The sequence below is a fragment of the Giardia intestinalis genome, chromosome 4, assembly GCF_000002435.2.
Source record: "Giardia intestinalis strain WB C6 chromosome 4, whole genome shotgun sequence".
In the NCBI taxonomy this organism is placed as follows: domain Eukaryota; phylum Fornicata; order Diplomonadida; family Hexamitidae; genus Giardia; species Giardia duodenalis.
This window is the reverse complement of record NC_051859.1, coordinates 1,629,365-1,644,231: the sequence shown is the minus strand read 5'-3', so window position 1 is coordinate 1,644,231 and position 14,867 is coordinate 1,629,365. Positions and strand designations below refer to the sequence as shown.

Below are 14,867 nucleotides of genomic sequence, written 5' to 3'. Positions count from 1 at the left end.
AAAAGGAATGCCCCACATAATCCTTCCCTCCCTCAGCTCTTGCAAAACGCTCACCAAGACCGAAGACATGAGAAGTATGATCAGAGACATAGAGGATGCCTTGTCTGCCTATCCACAGGAGTGTTCTGAGTTGAGCTTGGGAGTCCAGGAATCTCTCTGTATTCTTATCACTCAGCTTTTAGATGAGAATTTCCGCGCCGCACACCTTCCGATTCTGAACCTAATCATTAATACTGTACAATCTGGGCCTGTGACTCTTCATCTGGAGAAAGTCTTGGCGAAGGCCTTCGTTGAGCCCATTACCATGCAGCAGAGATACGCGGCTGATGCCAAGACAACACTACTGGTTAACACACTTTTTCGTTTGGTCGACGCGGGAGTTAAGCAGAAGGCGTTCGGTGCGATAGCGACAGGGTCTGCTCTATGCTTCCTCTTGTCTATTTACAATGCCTCTTCTGTAAAAAACGTTCCCGTGTGCTTGCGCATTGAAGCAGAACAACGCATTGTGAGGCTCCTGCAGATGGAGTTACCAGAAAATATTAAACAGAAAGTGCTAACGCCGTTGTTAGATGATTGCATCCTTTGCCTTTTATCCACGACATCGTTAATGAGAATGCTACGAGAACCTGTAGAAAGTATTGATTCCATTTTATGGCTAACTGCATTGACTTTAGAGCAAGCCATCAAATATAACTTTGATATAGACTCTACATTGGTAACTGCGCTCAAGGTACGAATACATAATTTCACGTCAACTAATTTCTCTGAGTATAGTCGTCCAGAGTTTCAGAACGCAGATGACGTATTTGCACAACTTACTGAGATGTCTTCTGAAGAACTATCACCGAGCCAGTACTCGCCACAGTGTCTGTTTACATTTTTGCTATCTGCTATTTTGATGAATCCGGACAACCCTCTAGCTCCTTCGTCTGTCACTCTTTTTTTACTGACATATATTTACTCTTTCAACATGCTTCTGAGCATTGCAGTTTCTTTGCTCAAGTATCACCAATCGTCCCAAACTCTTTTGATAGCACTGCTGACGTTACGTGAGGCAGAGTCTTCTGGATACTACTCGACCAATAGCATACCAGAAAAAGCCTTTCTTCCCTTACTGCAAGCCAGATGCCTTGTCACCCACACTTGTCTGGCTATCACCTCGCACATCTTTCCTGTGTACGAGGCAGATCTTGAGCCTGGTCCACATTTCAATTTGGCGCCCTTACTCGATGCTTTGACTACTGCACAATATAATATGTTATTGACTAATGATAGTGTGTCATTGAGCACTGCAATAGATACAGTAGAAACTGAGTTTGGCATATCCTTTGAGTCATCAGAAAGCATAGGCAGCACGGTGCAAAACTTCTCCCTCTTCAAAGCTCTTTATTCTCTATCGGCTAAGGATTCTAAGAATGTAGGAAAGCAGACAAACGTTCCAATGCTATATATTTGTGGTTTTTCACTTATATCTTGGAATTGCACAATCAAGAGACTCATCACCAGTGAAGTATTCATTAATGCCTTAACTCCATCAACCGTTCTAGCCACAGCTCTATCTCTCTATCGCTTACTATCCCATGATTATTGTCTTCCAACCGTTGTTGAGGACTCTGCTAATCGCTACCCTCACTCAAAGATTCTAGACCTTTTACGTGCTTTTGTAGAAAGTGCGCTGCATGCTTCTGAAAAGAAGGAAGATCTTAATTTAGAGGGACTGGTTAGAGCTATTTCAGCACTACCCTGCCTTTTGTGTCTTTTATCTCTCGAAGCAGGTCGGAAGGATACCTGCAGAGTATCATTTGCAAGCGTCCAGGCATTACTTCATTGCAGTTGTGTGACTCAAGTGGCACAGCAGACCAAGGAACCTGACTGTTCCATCCCTCTTCTCATCGCTAATTCAGAGTCTCACCTGGGCTTTAGCTTATTCTCCCACGTCATTTGCACCTCTACGTCTTACTCCACTACTGTCTCTAGGATGCTCTCTCATGTAGATTTTCTCATCGATCTTCACCGTCTTCTTCTATCCCACATTGGTGGATTGGTTGCGTCATCCACTGGAGCACAATGCGTCTCTGCCCTATTGGCATCACTTGCTGGAATACTCCACTTCCGGCATGTGGCTGACTCTGTGCAAACTCCGTTTCCTGCAGAGACCTTGTACAGTATACTTTATACTCACTCGGACGATAGCATTAGTGCAACAACTATAGAATTATATGATCCACTCAACGAAACAATATTATTGGGACAAGAAATATCAAGCAAATTGAATTCGAATTCATTGGATTGCAATTCTGTTTTATTTTCAGTTATTGATGAACGAAAAAGAAAAAGTCTTCAGAGGAGCGCTTCGTCAGTTGAGGAATTCACCTCCATCTGCATTCAGACTCAAGCACGCCTGCTCTTTCGCATCTCCCACGATTCAAAGTGGCCAGAGTGGCGACAAAGGTTGCTAGAGTCGGCTGCCATGGCACGCGTATGTGAGTCTTTCAATGCTCAATTTTATGATGGATTGATTGAGATTAACGAAAAGGACCTATCGTTGTTGTTTGGTTATGGACTGCTTCTGGGGGCACTGACATTACGGTCTCTTGATGAGTTTGATATGTCTTCCGAGATAAAGGAACAGCTGATAGATTCCTTAACTACTCAGTCTCTATTTGGACGTGATGATCTGCTGCTTCTGTTCCCGTCCTCATTCAGAAAGCTTCATTCACTACTCGGATTGTTGGCTTCCACAGAAACGTTTCTGTGCACGCTTTCACAGTTGTGTCTGGCGCTAACAGATGACTATAAGCCATCAATGACTATTCTTCCCAATGCCACCCCTGGCAGTGACTCTACGGCCGCTAATGAAAGCAGGATTCTGCTCCAATTAACGTTAGTGTCACAGATTATAATGTATATACCCATCCTTTGTCAGGACAAGCTCCCAAGTCAGGCTGTGATGAAGATACACCAGAATTGTGTAGGCCTCCTAGCCTCTATATTGAGCAATTACCATGCGCTCGATCGAGTTTCTACTTTTGCAGACAAATTCCTGCATGCCTACTTCCTGATACTGCACAGACTTTTTGATTTCTTGGATTCTAAACTGGTGGATGCTATAGAGTACTTGCAGGTATATGAAAGCGTTTTGACATGTTCTGGATCTCAAAGTGACGATTGCTTTAAAGAACTCTGGTGCATAGGGCTTCTTCGTGTCGTTCGTCTCTGCTCTACACCTATTTCTGTTATGCGCATCAAGATAGTCGAGCTTCTTTGCAAAATAGTGGGGAGCTACTTGTCTGTCTGTACTCCAGTCGATATACTGGTCCTGACACGCGATGTGCTCTTCAAATCCATATCAATCTTGATCACTTGTTCTCCCAGTACATCTCGCAAGGCTACCTCGTCCCCGGCTGCAACAATCGTTTCTTGCCATCACATCTTCTTCACCTCCTGCATGAGTGTAGTATCTTCTGCAGCCTATCCCTTGAAGATACAAGTGATTCGTGCATTTATTTCGCTGACGCATTCACTCTCTGTGGCTACGGGCCTGTCCATGGTGGATGACTCTATCAGACTTTTCTGTATGGGCATGAAGCCAGATGACGTCCAGTTGATGCACAGTGATGATGGTGTCACAAAAGCCACTAACTTATCCTTTGAGGAGCTGTTCTCCAGAATTATGCAATATCCATTGATGGACTCATTTTTCCCAGAGATCTTTCAAAAGAGCCTGGAGCATAGTCCTTGGCTTTCCTTGCTATCAGATTTAGGGGACGAAGACGCTATGCTGTCTCTGACGGCTCTTCTTGAAGACATTCTTTCATTGCTAGTTATCGATGGAAAAGCAAGCTGTCAGTCGTCTGCAGTGCTGTTAGACCTTTGTTCCACAGTTTTCTCTCTTCTTCCACGTCTTACGGAAAGCATTGAGATTGCCACTCGAATAATAATCAACGCCATTACTTTGATAAGTATGATCATATCTGTAGAAGAAGGGGCAGAGCAATCTCGACCTGAGATTGAAAAGGCGCTCAATGAAATTCCGGTGCGCTTAGCCAAGGAGCTGGTTTGCAAGTGCAACACTCAGCGGCAAGATTCTTATCTTAAAACAGAAGCATGCTTGAGCACGCTCTTTTCATATGCGCTTTCCAATGAGGCCGTGTTCACCTCCATCTTTACTTGTCTGTACGAGCTTCTGAAACAGTCTTCGGACCAGGAAGGCCTTTGTAGGCTTCTATCTGTGCAACTGTCTAACGCATTTGTTTCTTCGTGCTCTGTGGGAACATTTGGTCCCAAAACGTTGTCTTTGTGTCTTTCTATTATACTTACGCTTTATATAAGCCTTTTATTGACCGAGGCAGGCAATTTAGCAGAATCACTAAGCATAGCGGCTGTTTCATGTGCTGTGCTCAGATTAGAGGCATATCCACAGCTGCACCTCATCCTCACACTTGCAATCTACAACAATTATCCTATGTTTAAAGATGTTATCGACGACGATGTTTTGTATTTGATAATCTCTCGCTTTCTACCCTACTCAAATCGCTATTCAGCGGACGCTTCCTCCAATAATAGGGCCCAATCGACCTCTGTGGTCTCATCTTTTGAATTATTTGCTTATGGAAATATAGACTCTGAACTGATCTCTATCATAAGCTCCTTTCCCCAATCCAAGCGCGAAGAAGCTGCATTGGCCCTGGAACAACTATCTGTGTTTTACTCCTACAATAAATCTAATCAGGAGTTCCTTGTTACTATTGACTCTACATCTCTACACCAGTTTCTCTTCAACACAGCATTATTTACGCTTTCACTTTATATGGAGTCTGTGTCAACGCTGAAGAAGTGCATTTCTCTCATCAAAAACGTTCTGGCGCACGTAGAATACAACTATCTTCACTTCCATGCCATCCCTCCATCTGAAAAACTATACAAGCACGTGAGCACCCTACTGCAGTACATTATTGAGCACACCTTTCCACTGAGCGTTGCTTCATCCATTTTGCCGCATGGATCCATGCCTCTCTTGTACTATACTAGCGATCGTGACTCAGTCTTCGCTACCACTCTAATGCGCCCTCAGCTTTTTGCCCTTCAGACATCATTCTTCCATTTCTTTAAGGTTTGCAGGGACCTACCCCTGTCCAGACAAATAGAGCTTATCTATCTCGAAAGCCTGAGTGCTGAAATGAGAGTCATGTGACCAGAGGTGTGCACACATGCACTTGTGTGGAGAACTGCCTATTTACATGATCTACTCTATCTGAGTTGTCAGCGTTCGATAGGGTCAAACATCTAACGCGTCAGCGTCTAGGATGATTGTATCTGCCGCCAGATCATCTCCAAGTGGCTCTGGCTCTTCGTATACCTCCTGCGCCGTTTCCTCCATTCCCTCTAGGGAATCATAGATAATGCGGGCAAACCGCTCCCATGTTGTTTTCTCGAACATATGGGGGCTATATCTAATTGTGTAGGGATCTTTGCACTCAAATTGGACTGCCTTTGTGAAGTTGAAGAAGACGTTGAAGAGGTTACCCTGTGTCTTGCACCTGCGTACGTCTCGTTTGCTAATTCGTTGGTCTTGGTGATAGAACCCCTCCCCCACACAGTGTTGTGTGTGTTTGGCCATGTCAACCATTTGGCACATGATGTCTTTCTGTCTATTGGTATCCCTCTTGTGGCAATGGTACATATTCTCCATATCAGGGCAGAAGTGCATGATATCCTCGGTGGAAATGTACCCATCACCGTCAACATCCATAAGCGAGAAAAAGTAGTCTAGTGCAGGGTCTGAATCCTTATCCTCTTCTGCTAGAATAAACGGAATAAAGTCTTTGTAGCTCATTTTGCCGGGTACATTCGACCTGAACGGTCTAGGTATTTCTGCAAAGATCCTATCGACAACTTTGGGATTGTACACTCTGTTACACATGCACGTGCCATCAGTTTTTCCGCATTTGCAGATGTACGGAAATGGACAGGTGTGTATTCCGTACCTATACAGATCTTGCGCTGAAATAAGTTGGTCGTGATCGGTGTCTAGCTCCCAGAACTTGCAGAATATGACGTAGAAGTGCTCATAAGAGAAATACTTTAAGACACGGTTAATGTCTGGCTCTCGTTGAAGAAGCCAGAGCGTATTTATAAATTTATTGATAGTAAGATCGTGGTGAGTTATATGCTGCTTAAACGTCCTGTCAAGGAGATAGAATATGCGGGTGACAACCGTGATGGAATACTGGACCTGAAATTCGGGAGTAGCACGAAGAAATTCTAGAGCCGGATGGTACCTGCACACACCTGCCATGAATGCCATCAGATCATCCTCCACGATGGCGTGTGCTTTCCCTAACTTAAGACAGTTAAAGAGCCGTGTATTCGTCGAACGCCCCATGATGTTTTCGGAGTAGAAGGCCCTTATTTGGTCTAGCGTGACAGAGTAGATATTGAAGTTTTCAGCTTGTTTGAGGAATTTATAGCTTGTCAATTTTGTATAAGTGTTGTTCTCTGCTGGCGCGTCCAAGAGTATCTGAGAGCGTATAGTCTCCGGAACAGGAAACTTGTCTATGTTATCTAGATAGCAAGGATGCATGTGTCTGTATTCAGAGCGTATTCTAGCAAAGAGAGGGAATGCCAAAAAGCCTGGAACGCCAAAGATGCCCTCGCATATAAGTTCAGCCATCACCAACATGGCACCCTGCTTCTTGTCTTTTTGAGACCGTACTCCAGGCTCGGTCACGGGTCCATCGCCCTGAATCCCCATGGCCTGCTTGCAGTGTAAGAGAGATGGCTGCACAACCTCCTTCCGAAAAGCATTATCACTGAGCCCAGCCATTGTGGCAGCGCACTTATGTAAGAATGAGACATCTGGTATCTCGTAAATCGTTACAATGTCTGCCATCAAACGCGAGTACATAGAGTCTAAGTCGGGTGTAAGAAGCTCGCTATCAACGACAGAAAACAGAGAGATCCCTCTGTGAAAAATCTGCGACAGTCTATTGATACAACTCAGCTCAAATTGTGTTCTATCTGTACACGTCTTACAGAAATCAGGGGCCGACGAGCGATGAAGCTTGAGCTTACTGCATCTCGAGTTGTCGAAGCAGAACCTGCAGGAGCGCACTATTTCCTGCTCCGATGGTCTCCTGATATGATACTTCAGACGGAGGTCTGGTATCTCTGCAGCGTCAGCAGCGAGCTGCACAAGTTGCTCGTCTGTAAGATTCAGCTCCACTTTTGCGTAATGATGGGAGTAGTCTACATCGTCCTTGAGCTCTATGATCTCTGTATCCTCGGGTGCAGTGTTAGCATGCTCATCTGTCGTAACGAGGTGTTGTGAAGATGTTAAGAAGGACATGGCATTGTGGGACTTCTTCAACTCGTCTGTTTCTTCGTATATCCCCCCGGAGAACTCTACTTCTATCGCCTCTGTTATAGTGAGGCTGTCAGCATTGGCAGATTGACGGGCCGGACTTGCGCCAGGAAAGAATAGGGGAGAGTGCATGGCATCATACAACGCATCTGAGCCTCGCTGCAGAGGAGACGCAAGCGATGCGCCCTGACTGCTTGAAAGAGAGGCAGCCAGTGGAGAGCGAATGGAAGTAGTTGACGAACTGAGGCGTGCGGGTGTTTTGGGCAACGGAGACCTAGGCACATTTGCATCCGCCTCGGATGGAGGAGACAGCATCTTAATTGTCATGGACTCTCCGATAGCACAGCCTTCGACAATGGTGTCTAACATGCCAAGAACATGGGCAGTGATAGAGGGAGACAGCGTGCAAGATGACAATGAAGCTATCTTGTTTAACTCAGAGCAAACAAGCGTATTATTTTCCTGCGCCAGTCGCTCAGCAGCAGACATAATGTCCTGCTCACTTATCATCATCGCACTAGTGATGCGCGGTGACCCCGTCATCTCATCGGATCCGATTTTTCGCTGAGATGCCCCCTTGGTAGGTGTGTTCATGATCCTAATTTTTGAGTTTTCAATGTTCTGGTTAACCTGCTAAGATAAGCTTAGCAAACAAAGGAAACAAATTAGTTCACACACAGGAGAAAAAAATACACAGGGAGCTTCATGTCGAGACCTACCTACACATAGGCCACAGCACTGAACGTAGTTCTAAGTCGTTTAAAAATCTACTGCTGTTTGCTGATGCATTGTAAAAATTCCTGATACGATGGAGCGAAGAATAGCTTGCGGTGAGGCTCGAGAGAATCATTGAATGAGGAAGAAATGAAGATGGATGAGTTAAGTCCCTGTTGATCCGGCGGCTCCAGTTTGCTAAAGTAATGGAAGTGCTCCTTTAAAGAAGAAGTTGATGCTCCGTATTTCCTCATGGCGCCGAACAAACTGTTTGAGAAGTTGTCCCTGCTTCCACGCCACACATCCCCAGCATCCTCTGTAATGACCTCAACGACGGAAAGAAGTCTATTCATGGCCTCTGTCGTGATGCTCTCGATTCTCATGCTACGTAGTAATACCAAGATGGCATCCATGACATCGGGGGCTCGCAGCTCCATAAAATCTTTTTGCCTCTATGGAATGAATTGACTCAAGAGGCGTTCAACTTCCATGGTAGCATCTATGGTTTGGTCACCAGACACAGCCTGGGAAGCGGCACGGTCCAGGTCGCATGCAAGGTCGTAAACAGCCTTCTCTGCCGAAGTGGTTGGGGGCTGAGCGTGAAGGCAGGCGTGAAAGAGTGACAACATGTCCACATCAGACTGCTCCGATGCTATGCACTGTGCCAAAACAGCCAGGCGAAACCTTCTGGCGCCCTCACTCGAGGGTGCTTTGGCAGATTCAAGTCTTTTATACTGTGACAAAAACGACTCTGCAGTCTCTTCCATTGATAGGGTAAGCAACGAGGAGGATTTGACGCCAAGTAGTAGGGCAGGTTCTCCTCTTTAGATGCACCCAAAAGGAATACTGCTTTAGAGTCTTTTCTTTGGAAAACTTGCAATTTATAATAAAATTACAAAGTAATAACAAGGTAATAATGCTAACGTGCTTGAAATGCTTAGGTAGACATGACGTTTTAACTTAAAATCCAATCGACTTTAATGCAGCCCATTATCACCAATTCTGCGGACGGTGCTCAGGTTTGGTCTTTTGATGGAAAAAGGCTTGTGTTGACACAAACACTGTCCCAGCAACAGGTGAAGTGCTCGGCCGCCATCACAAGATCCGACAACCTCATGTTAGTCTTTCTGACAGGGCAGCAGGAGATAACATGTCGCGTATACGAATCGACGCTCAAGCGAGACATCCTTCTGAAGGAGGTCACCCACACCATGCCTCACCCCATTGAGTCGTTCACTCTATCTCACTATGGAACATTAATCCAACTGCACTGCAATGTTCAGCGACCACTAGACAACTTCCTATTAGTGGATGCATTGAGCGGGACCATCGTTGCCAGTATGCATTCAACCATACGACTCGCAGGTTTCCGAAGTATGTCCTGGCCGTACTGCCTGAGCGAGGACGAGGACTATGTACTCTTTCAAGATGGTTGGCTTTTGTGCCTCAAACAATATGATCTGGCGTCTAGATCATTGAAGGATTACGGATACGTGAGTGCCATCCCGAGAGACCAACCATGGAGGCTTACTGCTTATCACTTTACCTTGTCCCTCAAAGTCCCGTCCGATAGCCTGGATAAGTATAGCGTCATTGTGTGTATCCCGTCGCAGGGGGGTTCGTCCGGCTATGCTATCGTCTACAAACTCTCTCAATTTGTCGAGCTCTCATCAGCAGAGGTCGAGACAGGTCGCACCACCAGCACCAAGCCAATGGAAATCGCTGACAAGATCATGGCAAAGCCATACATGTACTGTATGACAGCCACATGCGACGTATTTGTCTTCAAGCCAAGTGAGTCTGGCGCCTGGTTCCTTCTCCTAGAGAAGACAGACGTAGACACTTCAAAGGCCAACAATTACTACGGAGGCACGATACTGAGGCATTATTGCATTATCAACAAGGCTATAACATTGATCACAGATGGTAAAAGCTACGTTCATGATTTCAGCATCAGGCCCTTAGCCCCTGCCGATCGAAGCGCTCTGGCTTCGGGCAAGATTGACTCTCTAAAGGTACTAACCGAAATGTTCGTCGTGATCTATGGGGTGGTTCCCCCCAAAGTATGCAGCTATGTGGTTATGCTCACTAATTTGGATCGCAAAAACGCATCGGCAGAGCTTCAGAAGGACATCAATTTTGGCAATATGCCAACCAACTCAACAAGTTGGGACGTAGCCGGGAGGTACCTTCTTTTGCGAGGCGAGGCAGGGATGAACGGGGACTCTAGAATACTCCGGCCAATAATCAACAATGAGCCGAAGTATTTGGCGAAAGGGACCATCCACTCTAGGACGCATGCACTATTTTCTCCCAGAGGAGATGTACTCTTGTATCTGGTCACAAAGCCCAGATTCACTGTCGATAACGGCATCGAGATCTTTGATATGAATCTAAAATCACTGGCTGCGCAGCCATTTGAAGCTCTGTCTAGTGCCTACTTTATACCTTATTGTAAGGCAGACTATGCCGCAGTGGGGCTTGCTGAGGAAGTGGAAGGGGTTTATCTGTCGGCCATTAAGACAGAAACAAAGAAGTACGTTCCTCCAAGCCAGCGTAAGAAGTGAGTAAAGGGCTCTTTGTGCTAATCTAGGTTCTTGGTTATGTCTGCGCGGCGCTGCCGTGCCCTGTTGTACCTGACTAAATCTCGCCAGAACGACTGCACGTTGTAGTGCCTGATCGGCGGACACATGAAAATCATTGCACACCGCAGCATCCAAGGCATACAATTGTGGACTTGTGGTATCTGGTACTTTGAAAAGGAAAGGTACAGGTCTGGATACCCTATAAAGTGCCCAGATGTATCCATAGCCAGGCCATGAAAGCCCTCTACCATATTGCTGTATGAAAAGTCTTTTCCTGCGTATTGTGCCAGGTGCGATATATACGAGCCATGCGAATTACGAATGTCTAGTAACTGAATGATGGCATCAGCTCGAGAAAAATTGCCAGGCCTTGCTGCTGGGCTTAGCAGCAGAATGTTAAGCGGAGTCAGTAGGCCGTCACTTTCATCGTCACTTTCAGTGCTCTCTGCACCACTTTTAAAGAGCTGGGTATCCACTGTCTTAACGGCCAACGAGATGAATGGCGTATACCCTAGACGCTTCAATTCGTTTGTTAGTGACAGGAGGAGCGCATTTATTTCCTCAAAGTGCCAGAGCTCATGGGAAGAGTATAAGGTGAAAAGCTTCACGCCACCATCAATAGCAGCTGCGAGGATGGCGCTCAGGCGGCGCGCGTGTGATGCGCGCTTGCTCGCATTGTGATTGTTTAGCCCTCCTGTGAAGAAGATGTGCTTTGGCACGTGTGCGAGAGATCGAATTCTTGTATCGAGACTCCACATATATGGGTAGAAAACGTTTGCCATGCTGTCCAGGAACACGTACGTGCACAGCCGAACAGATTGGAGGAATGACCGGAGCCCGCTATAGACCCGAAAGACAAAGTTGATCATAGCTGAAGCTTAAATTCACTTATGGCAGTCATCCTCCTCTGAATTGCTAGATTCACGATCTGCATCAATGGAATCTGTGTCCTCCATATCCTCGCGTGCATAGAATCGTGAAGCACCAATGACAGCGCCCAGTTCGTCTAGTATTCCACTATCTGTCCCAAACAGTTTCTCCAGCTCTTCGGGGTCTAACTGATTAAGAAGTACAGGTTTGATAACTGCATAGTCTTCTGTCCGTAGCATGCGCTCGTGAACCTTTGGATCATAAACAAGAAGTCCTCGTCGAGAAACACGGACATTATGGAGCTCTGTCTTATATTTAGCATAAATAGAGCGGTTAAGGTATTGCTTCGCCTCCACAAATGCCTTTTCTTCTTTGCGCAAGACGCGTTTTGGAGCAGGCTCCTGGTCTGCATTCGCTAGGCTTTCTAAGATCGCTTCACTGTTAGCTCTCCACCATGCCTGCGCTTCCTGTAGCTCAGTGGCAAACATCTCGAGTATCTCGCTGTTGGAGAGGGCTCGAGCCCCCCGATACTCGACTCTGTTTCCTGTATTGTCACTGCTCTCTTCTGTGGTGGGCCCAGGGCGTGCGTGTGGGTCTTTTTCTGCGTACCTATAGCTGCCTACGTGCCCACGCATCCTCTTTTCCCATGGTCTCCGTATCTTTTTTATATTTAGCTCACACTTTGTTGATACACCTTGCATCTGCTGTTCTACACGCTCTGCTTCTTTAGCTTGAGAGAGCACTAATTCAATAAGAGATATATCCTGATCACTCTCTGAACCCTCGTCCTCTTCCACATTTCTAAGGTACTCTGCGAAGTTCTCTGGAGGGTTATAGCTGGTATCTGTTATACGGCTGAATATATTTGTTCCTATAGACTCAGAAACCTCCTTATCGATACTATTTACCACATACTCGATCCATGGACTCAATAAGTGCGAAAGCTTTTCCTCTGTGAACGGCTGGCTTTCGTAGGTCTGCTTGAGGCCTCGACGAATCCCATCTGCCCATACATCTGAGAAATGAATCACAAGGGATTTGGGAGATGCTTGTTGAACGATACGAGAGTTACTAAGCAAGACCAGAGAGACGGTATGAATGAGCATATTTGCCTCTATGGCACTTTCATCATAGTTGCTCAGTATTCGCTCTATTAGTGCATAGACAAAGTCACGGACAAGACGCATTACTTTCGACTGGCGCAAATAATCAACAGATGGCCATTCGCGACACAAAGTTTCTAGACCGCAACGAGCAAACAGAACGGCCTGGCCGCCGTAATCAGCGGTATCATCCTCGGTGTCCTCGTCCTCATCATACAAAGACCCTTCATTATCCACCCCTGCAAATTTCATAAAGGCTCTCTCCTCTTTCGGAGAAGGCTCAGGGAGCATATGAATTAGCCCTGATATCCTTTTGCAGAGTGTGAACTGCATGTCAACTTTATCTTCCTTCCATAAGAGATAGTACAGTCCCTTCCAAAGCCGCATCATTGCAAGATAGTCCAAAGGCTCTCGTCGGGTCTGCAACGCCAAACCGTCATATACAGTATCAAAGGCGGTATGCCGTATTGATTTCTTGTCGGAAGCTAGCTCCCAGACGAGCCTGTTAATGTCTAAGGACGGTATGGTTTCGCTGCTCATTTAATTGAAATTAACTGGTGGCATGAGTCTATGCATGCCAGGCCTACTAGCTTTCCCAGAATGGATAATACGAACTCTGGGTCCTTAGGTAGCAGAATAAAATGTTTGCTGATTCTACTAAGGTCAAGCAAGTAGCTTTAGTTTCGAAGGATGACTCTGGCGTGTCAAACATCGAATGGTTGGCTTCTTTATTAGCGCAAGTGAGCGCTGGGGCTCCAGAAGAAGCATCCAAAGTCAGTAGGCCAAAACTCTTCCGGGATAATTCATCAGACCCAATCCGTGCACAAATAGTTGAATCTCTTCTGTCAAACAAGAGATTGCAAGAACTATGCACCAGTCCGCTAAGCATTGCAAGTCTTCTTCGCCACACAAGCTTCATATCACTGTTAGGACAGGATATGAGCAATCAATTAGGTCTTTCCCTAAGCATCCCTGTAGACACACTTCCAGCTGTGGCGGAGATCGCAGCTCTCCTGGAGATCTGTGATGAGGAAGTACGTAGTACACTCCTGCATCCAGCGGATGGATATGCTGCCCTGTTAAGACAGCGTCACGCCATACAGCGGAAGCTTGAAAGCCTTGCCAGCTATGCTCGGGCTTGTTGCTCTATGGCTGACGCAATCCCGTGCCTAATGTCATCACGCCTCGACACAATTCTGGGCCACATAGAACAGAGGTACTTTCAACAGCATTCACTTTAAGTTGGCTCCAGTCTCAATCAGTGCATTGAAAACAATTTGCTCGTGATCTGGGTTATCACCGTTAATAACATTTTGGAGCACAGAAATATCATATGTCCCTTTCAGCGCTGCGTACTCCTCTCGAAGCCGTGTCGACTGATCGTAACCTATCAGAATGGTATCGGCTAACAATTTAGAATTCTTACTCTCAATGGCGATGTTGCACATATGCGCCCACATCTTGTGTACATCTATGCATGAATAGAAAACAATCAGAAATAAGTCAGCAGCGAGCCCAGTAATAAGCCCTTTTTGCTGGACGAGTGTGAGGAGCTCTTTTACGTTGAATCCCTGACCTTCAAGAGCTTTTATGGACGCGACAGAGCGGCCACAAAGAAGCTCTACAAACACTCCTACGACAGAGGCAGAGGCGTTGGCATTCAACAGCTGTGATCTTTTCTCGGTCACGTCGCCATAGTCATCAAATGAGTCGTCGTCCCGGGCGCACGAGAGCAGAGATATGAAGATACGGGAGACCACATTTGAATCAGGGATGTTGGGCGACAGTTTCCGTAGAATCTCATAAATATCCTCTGTGATGTCGGAGAAGTACTGCTGCTTATATGCCACAACGAGCTCATAGAGCTGTTTCTTACTGAGTGTACACAACACTAAACCTAAATGCATGATCGCGACAGCAGGTTCTATGCGCTTGTCGCTCATTGTGACTATATACTCGTGGATAATATTAAGCATCAAGAGCTGCCGTCTCATACATAATCTAGCAAGAATCCGCCTATAATTACTTTCCGTATCAGTAGTTAAAATCTGTTCAAGACTACAGCCAGTCATGGCCTGGTAGCGGAGAGCAACCTGCACAAGGGTATGCTGGGGGACAGAGCAACACAGCTTTATTACTACAGAATCCTTAATTGCGTGGCCGTTAAGAGCGTCGTACAGATCATTGCAAAGTTGAGTAATGCTTGTCATACTTTTTTAATCGAAACGCAAA

The 14,867-nt window shown here is 46.0% G+C and overlaps 9 protein-coding genes across 9 annotated transcripts; 3 read left to right on the top strand and 6 right to left on the bottom strand.

Annotated features, from left to right (window-relative positions):
• Positions 1-7: 7 nt before the first annotated feature.
• On the top strand, positions 8-5,194 carry GL50803_00103125 (uncharacterized protein; the record flags this gene model as incomplete). Its single annotated transcript, XM_038045611.1, has 1 exon — positions 8-5,194. The coding sequence occupies one exon, from the start codon at positions 8-10 to the stop codon at positions 5,192-5,194; it is 5,187 nt and encodes a 1,728-aa protein (XP_037902024.1).
• Positions 5,195-5,278: 84 nt separating this feature from the next.
• On the bottom strand, positions 5,279-7,957 carry GL50803_009894 (putative Protein phosphatase 2A regulatory subunit; the record flags this gene model as incomplete). Its single annotated transcript, XM_001705528.1, has 1 exon — positions 5,279-7,957. The coding sequence occupies one exon, from the start codon at positions 7,955-7,957 to the stop codon at positions 5,279-5,281; it is 2,679 nt and encodes an 892-aa protein (XP_001705580.1).
• A 173-nt stretch (positions 7,958-8,130) lies between these two features.
• On the bottom strand, positions 8,131-8,514 carry GL50803_009896 (uncharacterized protein; the record flags this gene model as incomplete). The annotated part of the gene is made up of 1 exon (XM_001705527.1): positions 8,131-8,514. The coding sequence occupies one exon, from the start codon at positions 8,512-8,514 to the stop codon at positions 8,131-8,133; it is 384 nt and encodes a 127-aa protein (XP_001705579.1).
• A 15-nt stretch (positions 8,515-8,529) lies between these two features.
• Positions 8,530-8,844, bottom strand: GL50803_0028994 (uncharacterized protein; the record flags this gene model as incomplete). Its single annotated transcript, XM_001705525.1, has 1 exon — positions 8,530-8,844. One exon carries the CDS (start codon positions 8,842-8,844, stop codon positions 8,530-8,532), a length of 315 nt encoding a protein of 104 aa, XP_001705577.1.
• A 213-nt stretch (positions 8,845-9,057) lies between these two features.
• GL50803_009899 (Eukaryotic translation initiation factor eIF2A) lies at positions 9,058-10,644 on the top strand (the record flags this gene model as incomplete). The annotated part of the gene is made up of 1 exon (XM_038046437.1): positions 9,058-10,644. The coding sequence occupies one exon, from the start codon at positions 9,058-9,060 to the stop codon at positions 10,642-10,644; it is 1,587 nt and encodes a 528-aa protein (XP_037902023.1).
• Positions 10,645-10,661: 17 nt separating this feature from the next.
• GL50803_009900 (uncharacterized protein) lies at positions 10,662-11,531 on the bottom strand (the record flags this gene model as incomplete). The annotated part of the gene is made up of 1 exon (XM_038046438.1): positions 10,662-11,531. The coding sequence occupies one exon, from the start codon at positions 11,529-11,531 to the stop codon at positions 10,662-10,664; it is 870 nt and encodes a 289-aa protein (XP_037902022.1).
• Positions 11,532-11,546: 15 nt separating this feature from the next.
• GL50803_0016658 (Nucleolar protein, Nop52) lies at positions 11,547-13,175 on the bottom strand (the record flags this gene model as incomplete). The annotated part of the gene is made up of 1 exon (XM_001705524.1): positions 11,547-13,175. One exon carries the CDS (start codon positions 13,173-13,175, stop codon positions 11,547-11,549), a length of 1,629 nt encoding a protein of 542 aa, XP_001705576.1.
• Positions 13,176-13,276: 101 nt separating this feature from the next.
• On the top strand, positions 13,277-13,876 carry GL50803_0019631 (uncharacterized protein; the record flags this gene model as incomplete). Its single annotated transcript, XM_038045950.1, has 1 exon — positions 13,277-13,876. One exon carries the CDS (start codon positions 13,277-13,279, stop codon positions 13,874-13,876), a length of 600 nt encoding a protein of 199 aa, XP_037902021.1.
• On the bottom strand, positions 13,868-14,845 carry GL50803_0015076 (Annexin; the record flags this gene model as incomplete). The annotated part of the gene is made up of 1 exon (XM_001705523.1): positions 13,868-14,845. The coding sequence occupies one exon, from the start codon at positions 14,843-14,845 to the stop codon at positions 13,868-13,870; it is 978 nt and encodes a 325-aa protein (XP_001705575.1).
• Between the last annotated feature and the right edge of the window lie 22 nt (positions 14,846-14,867).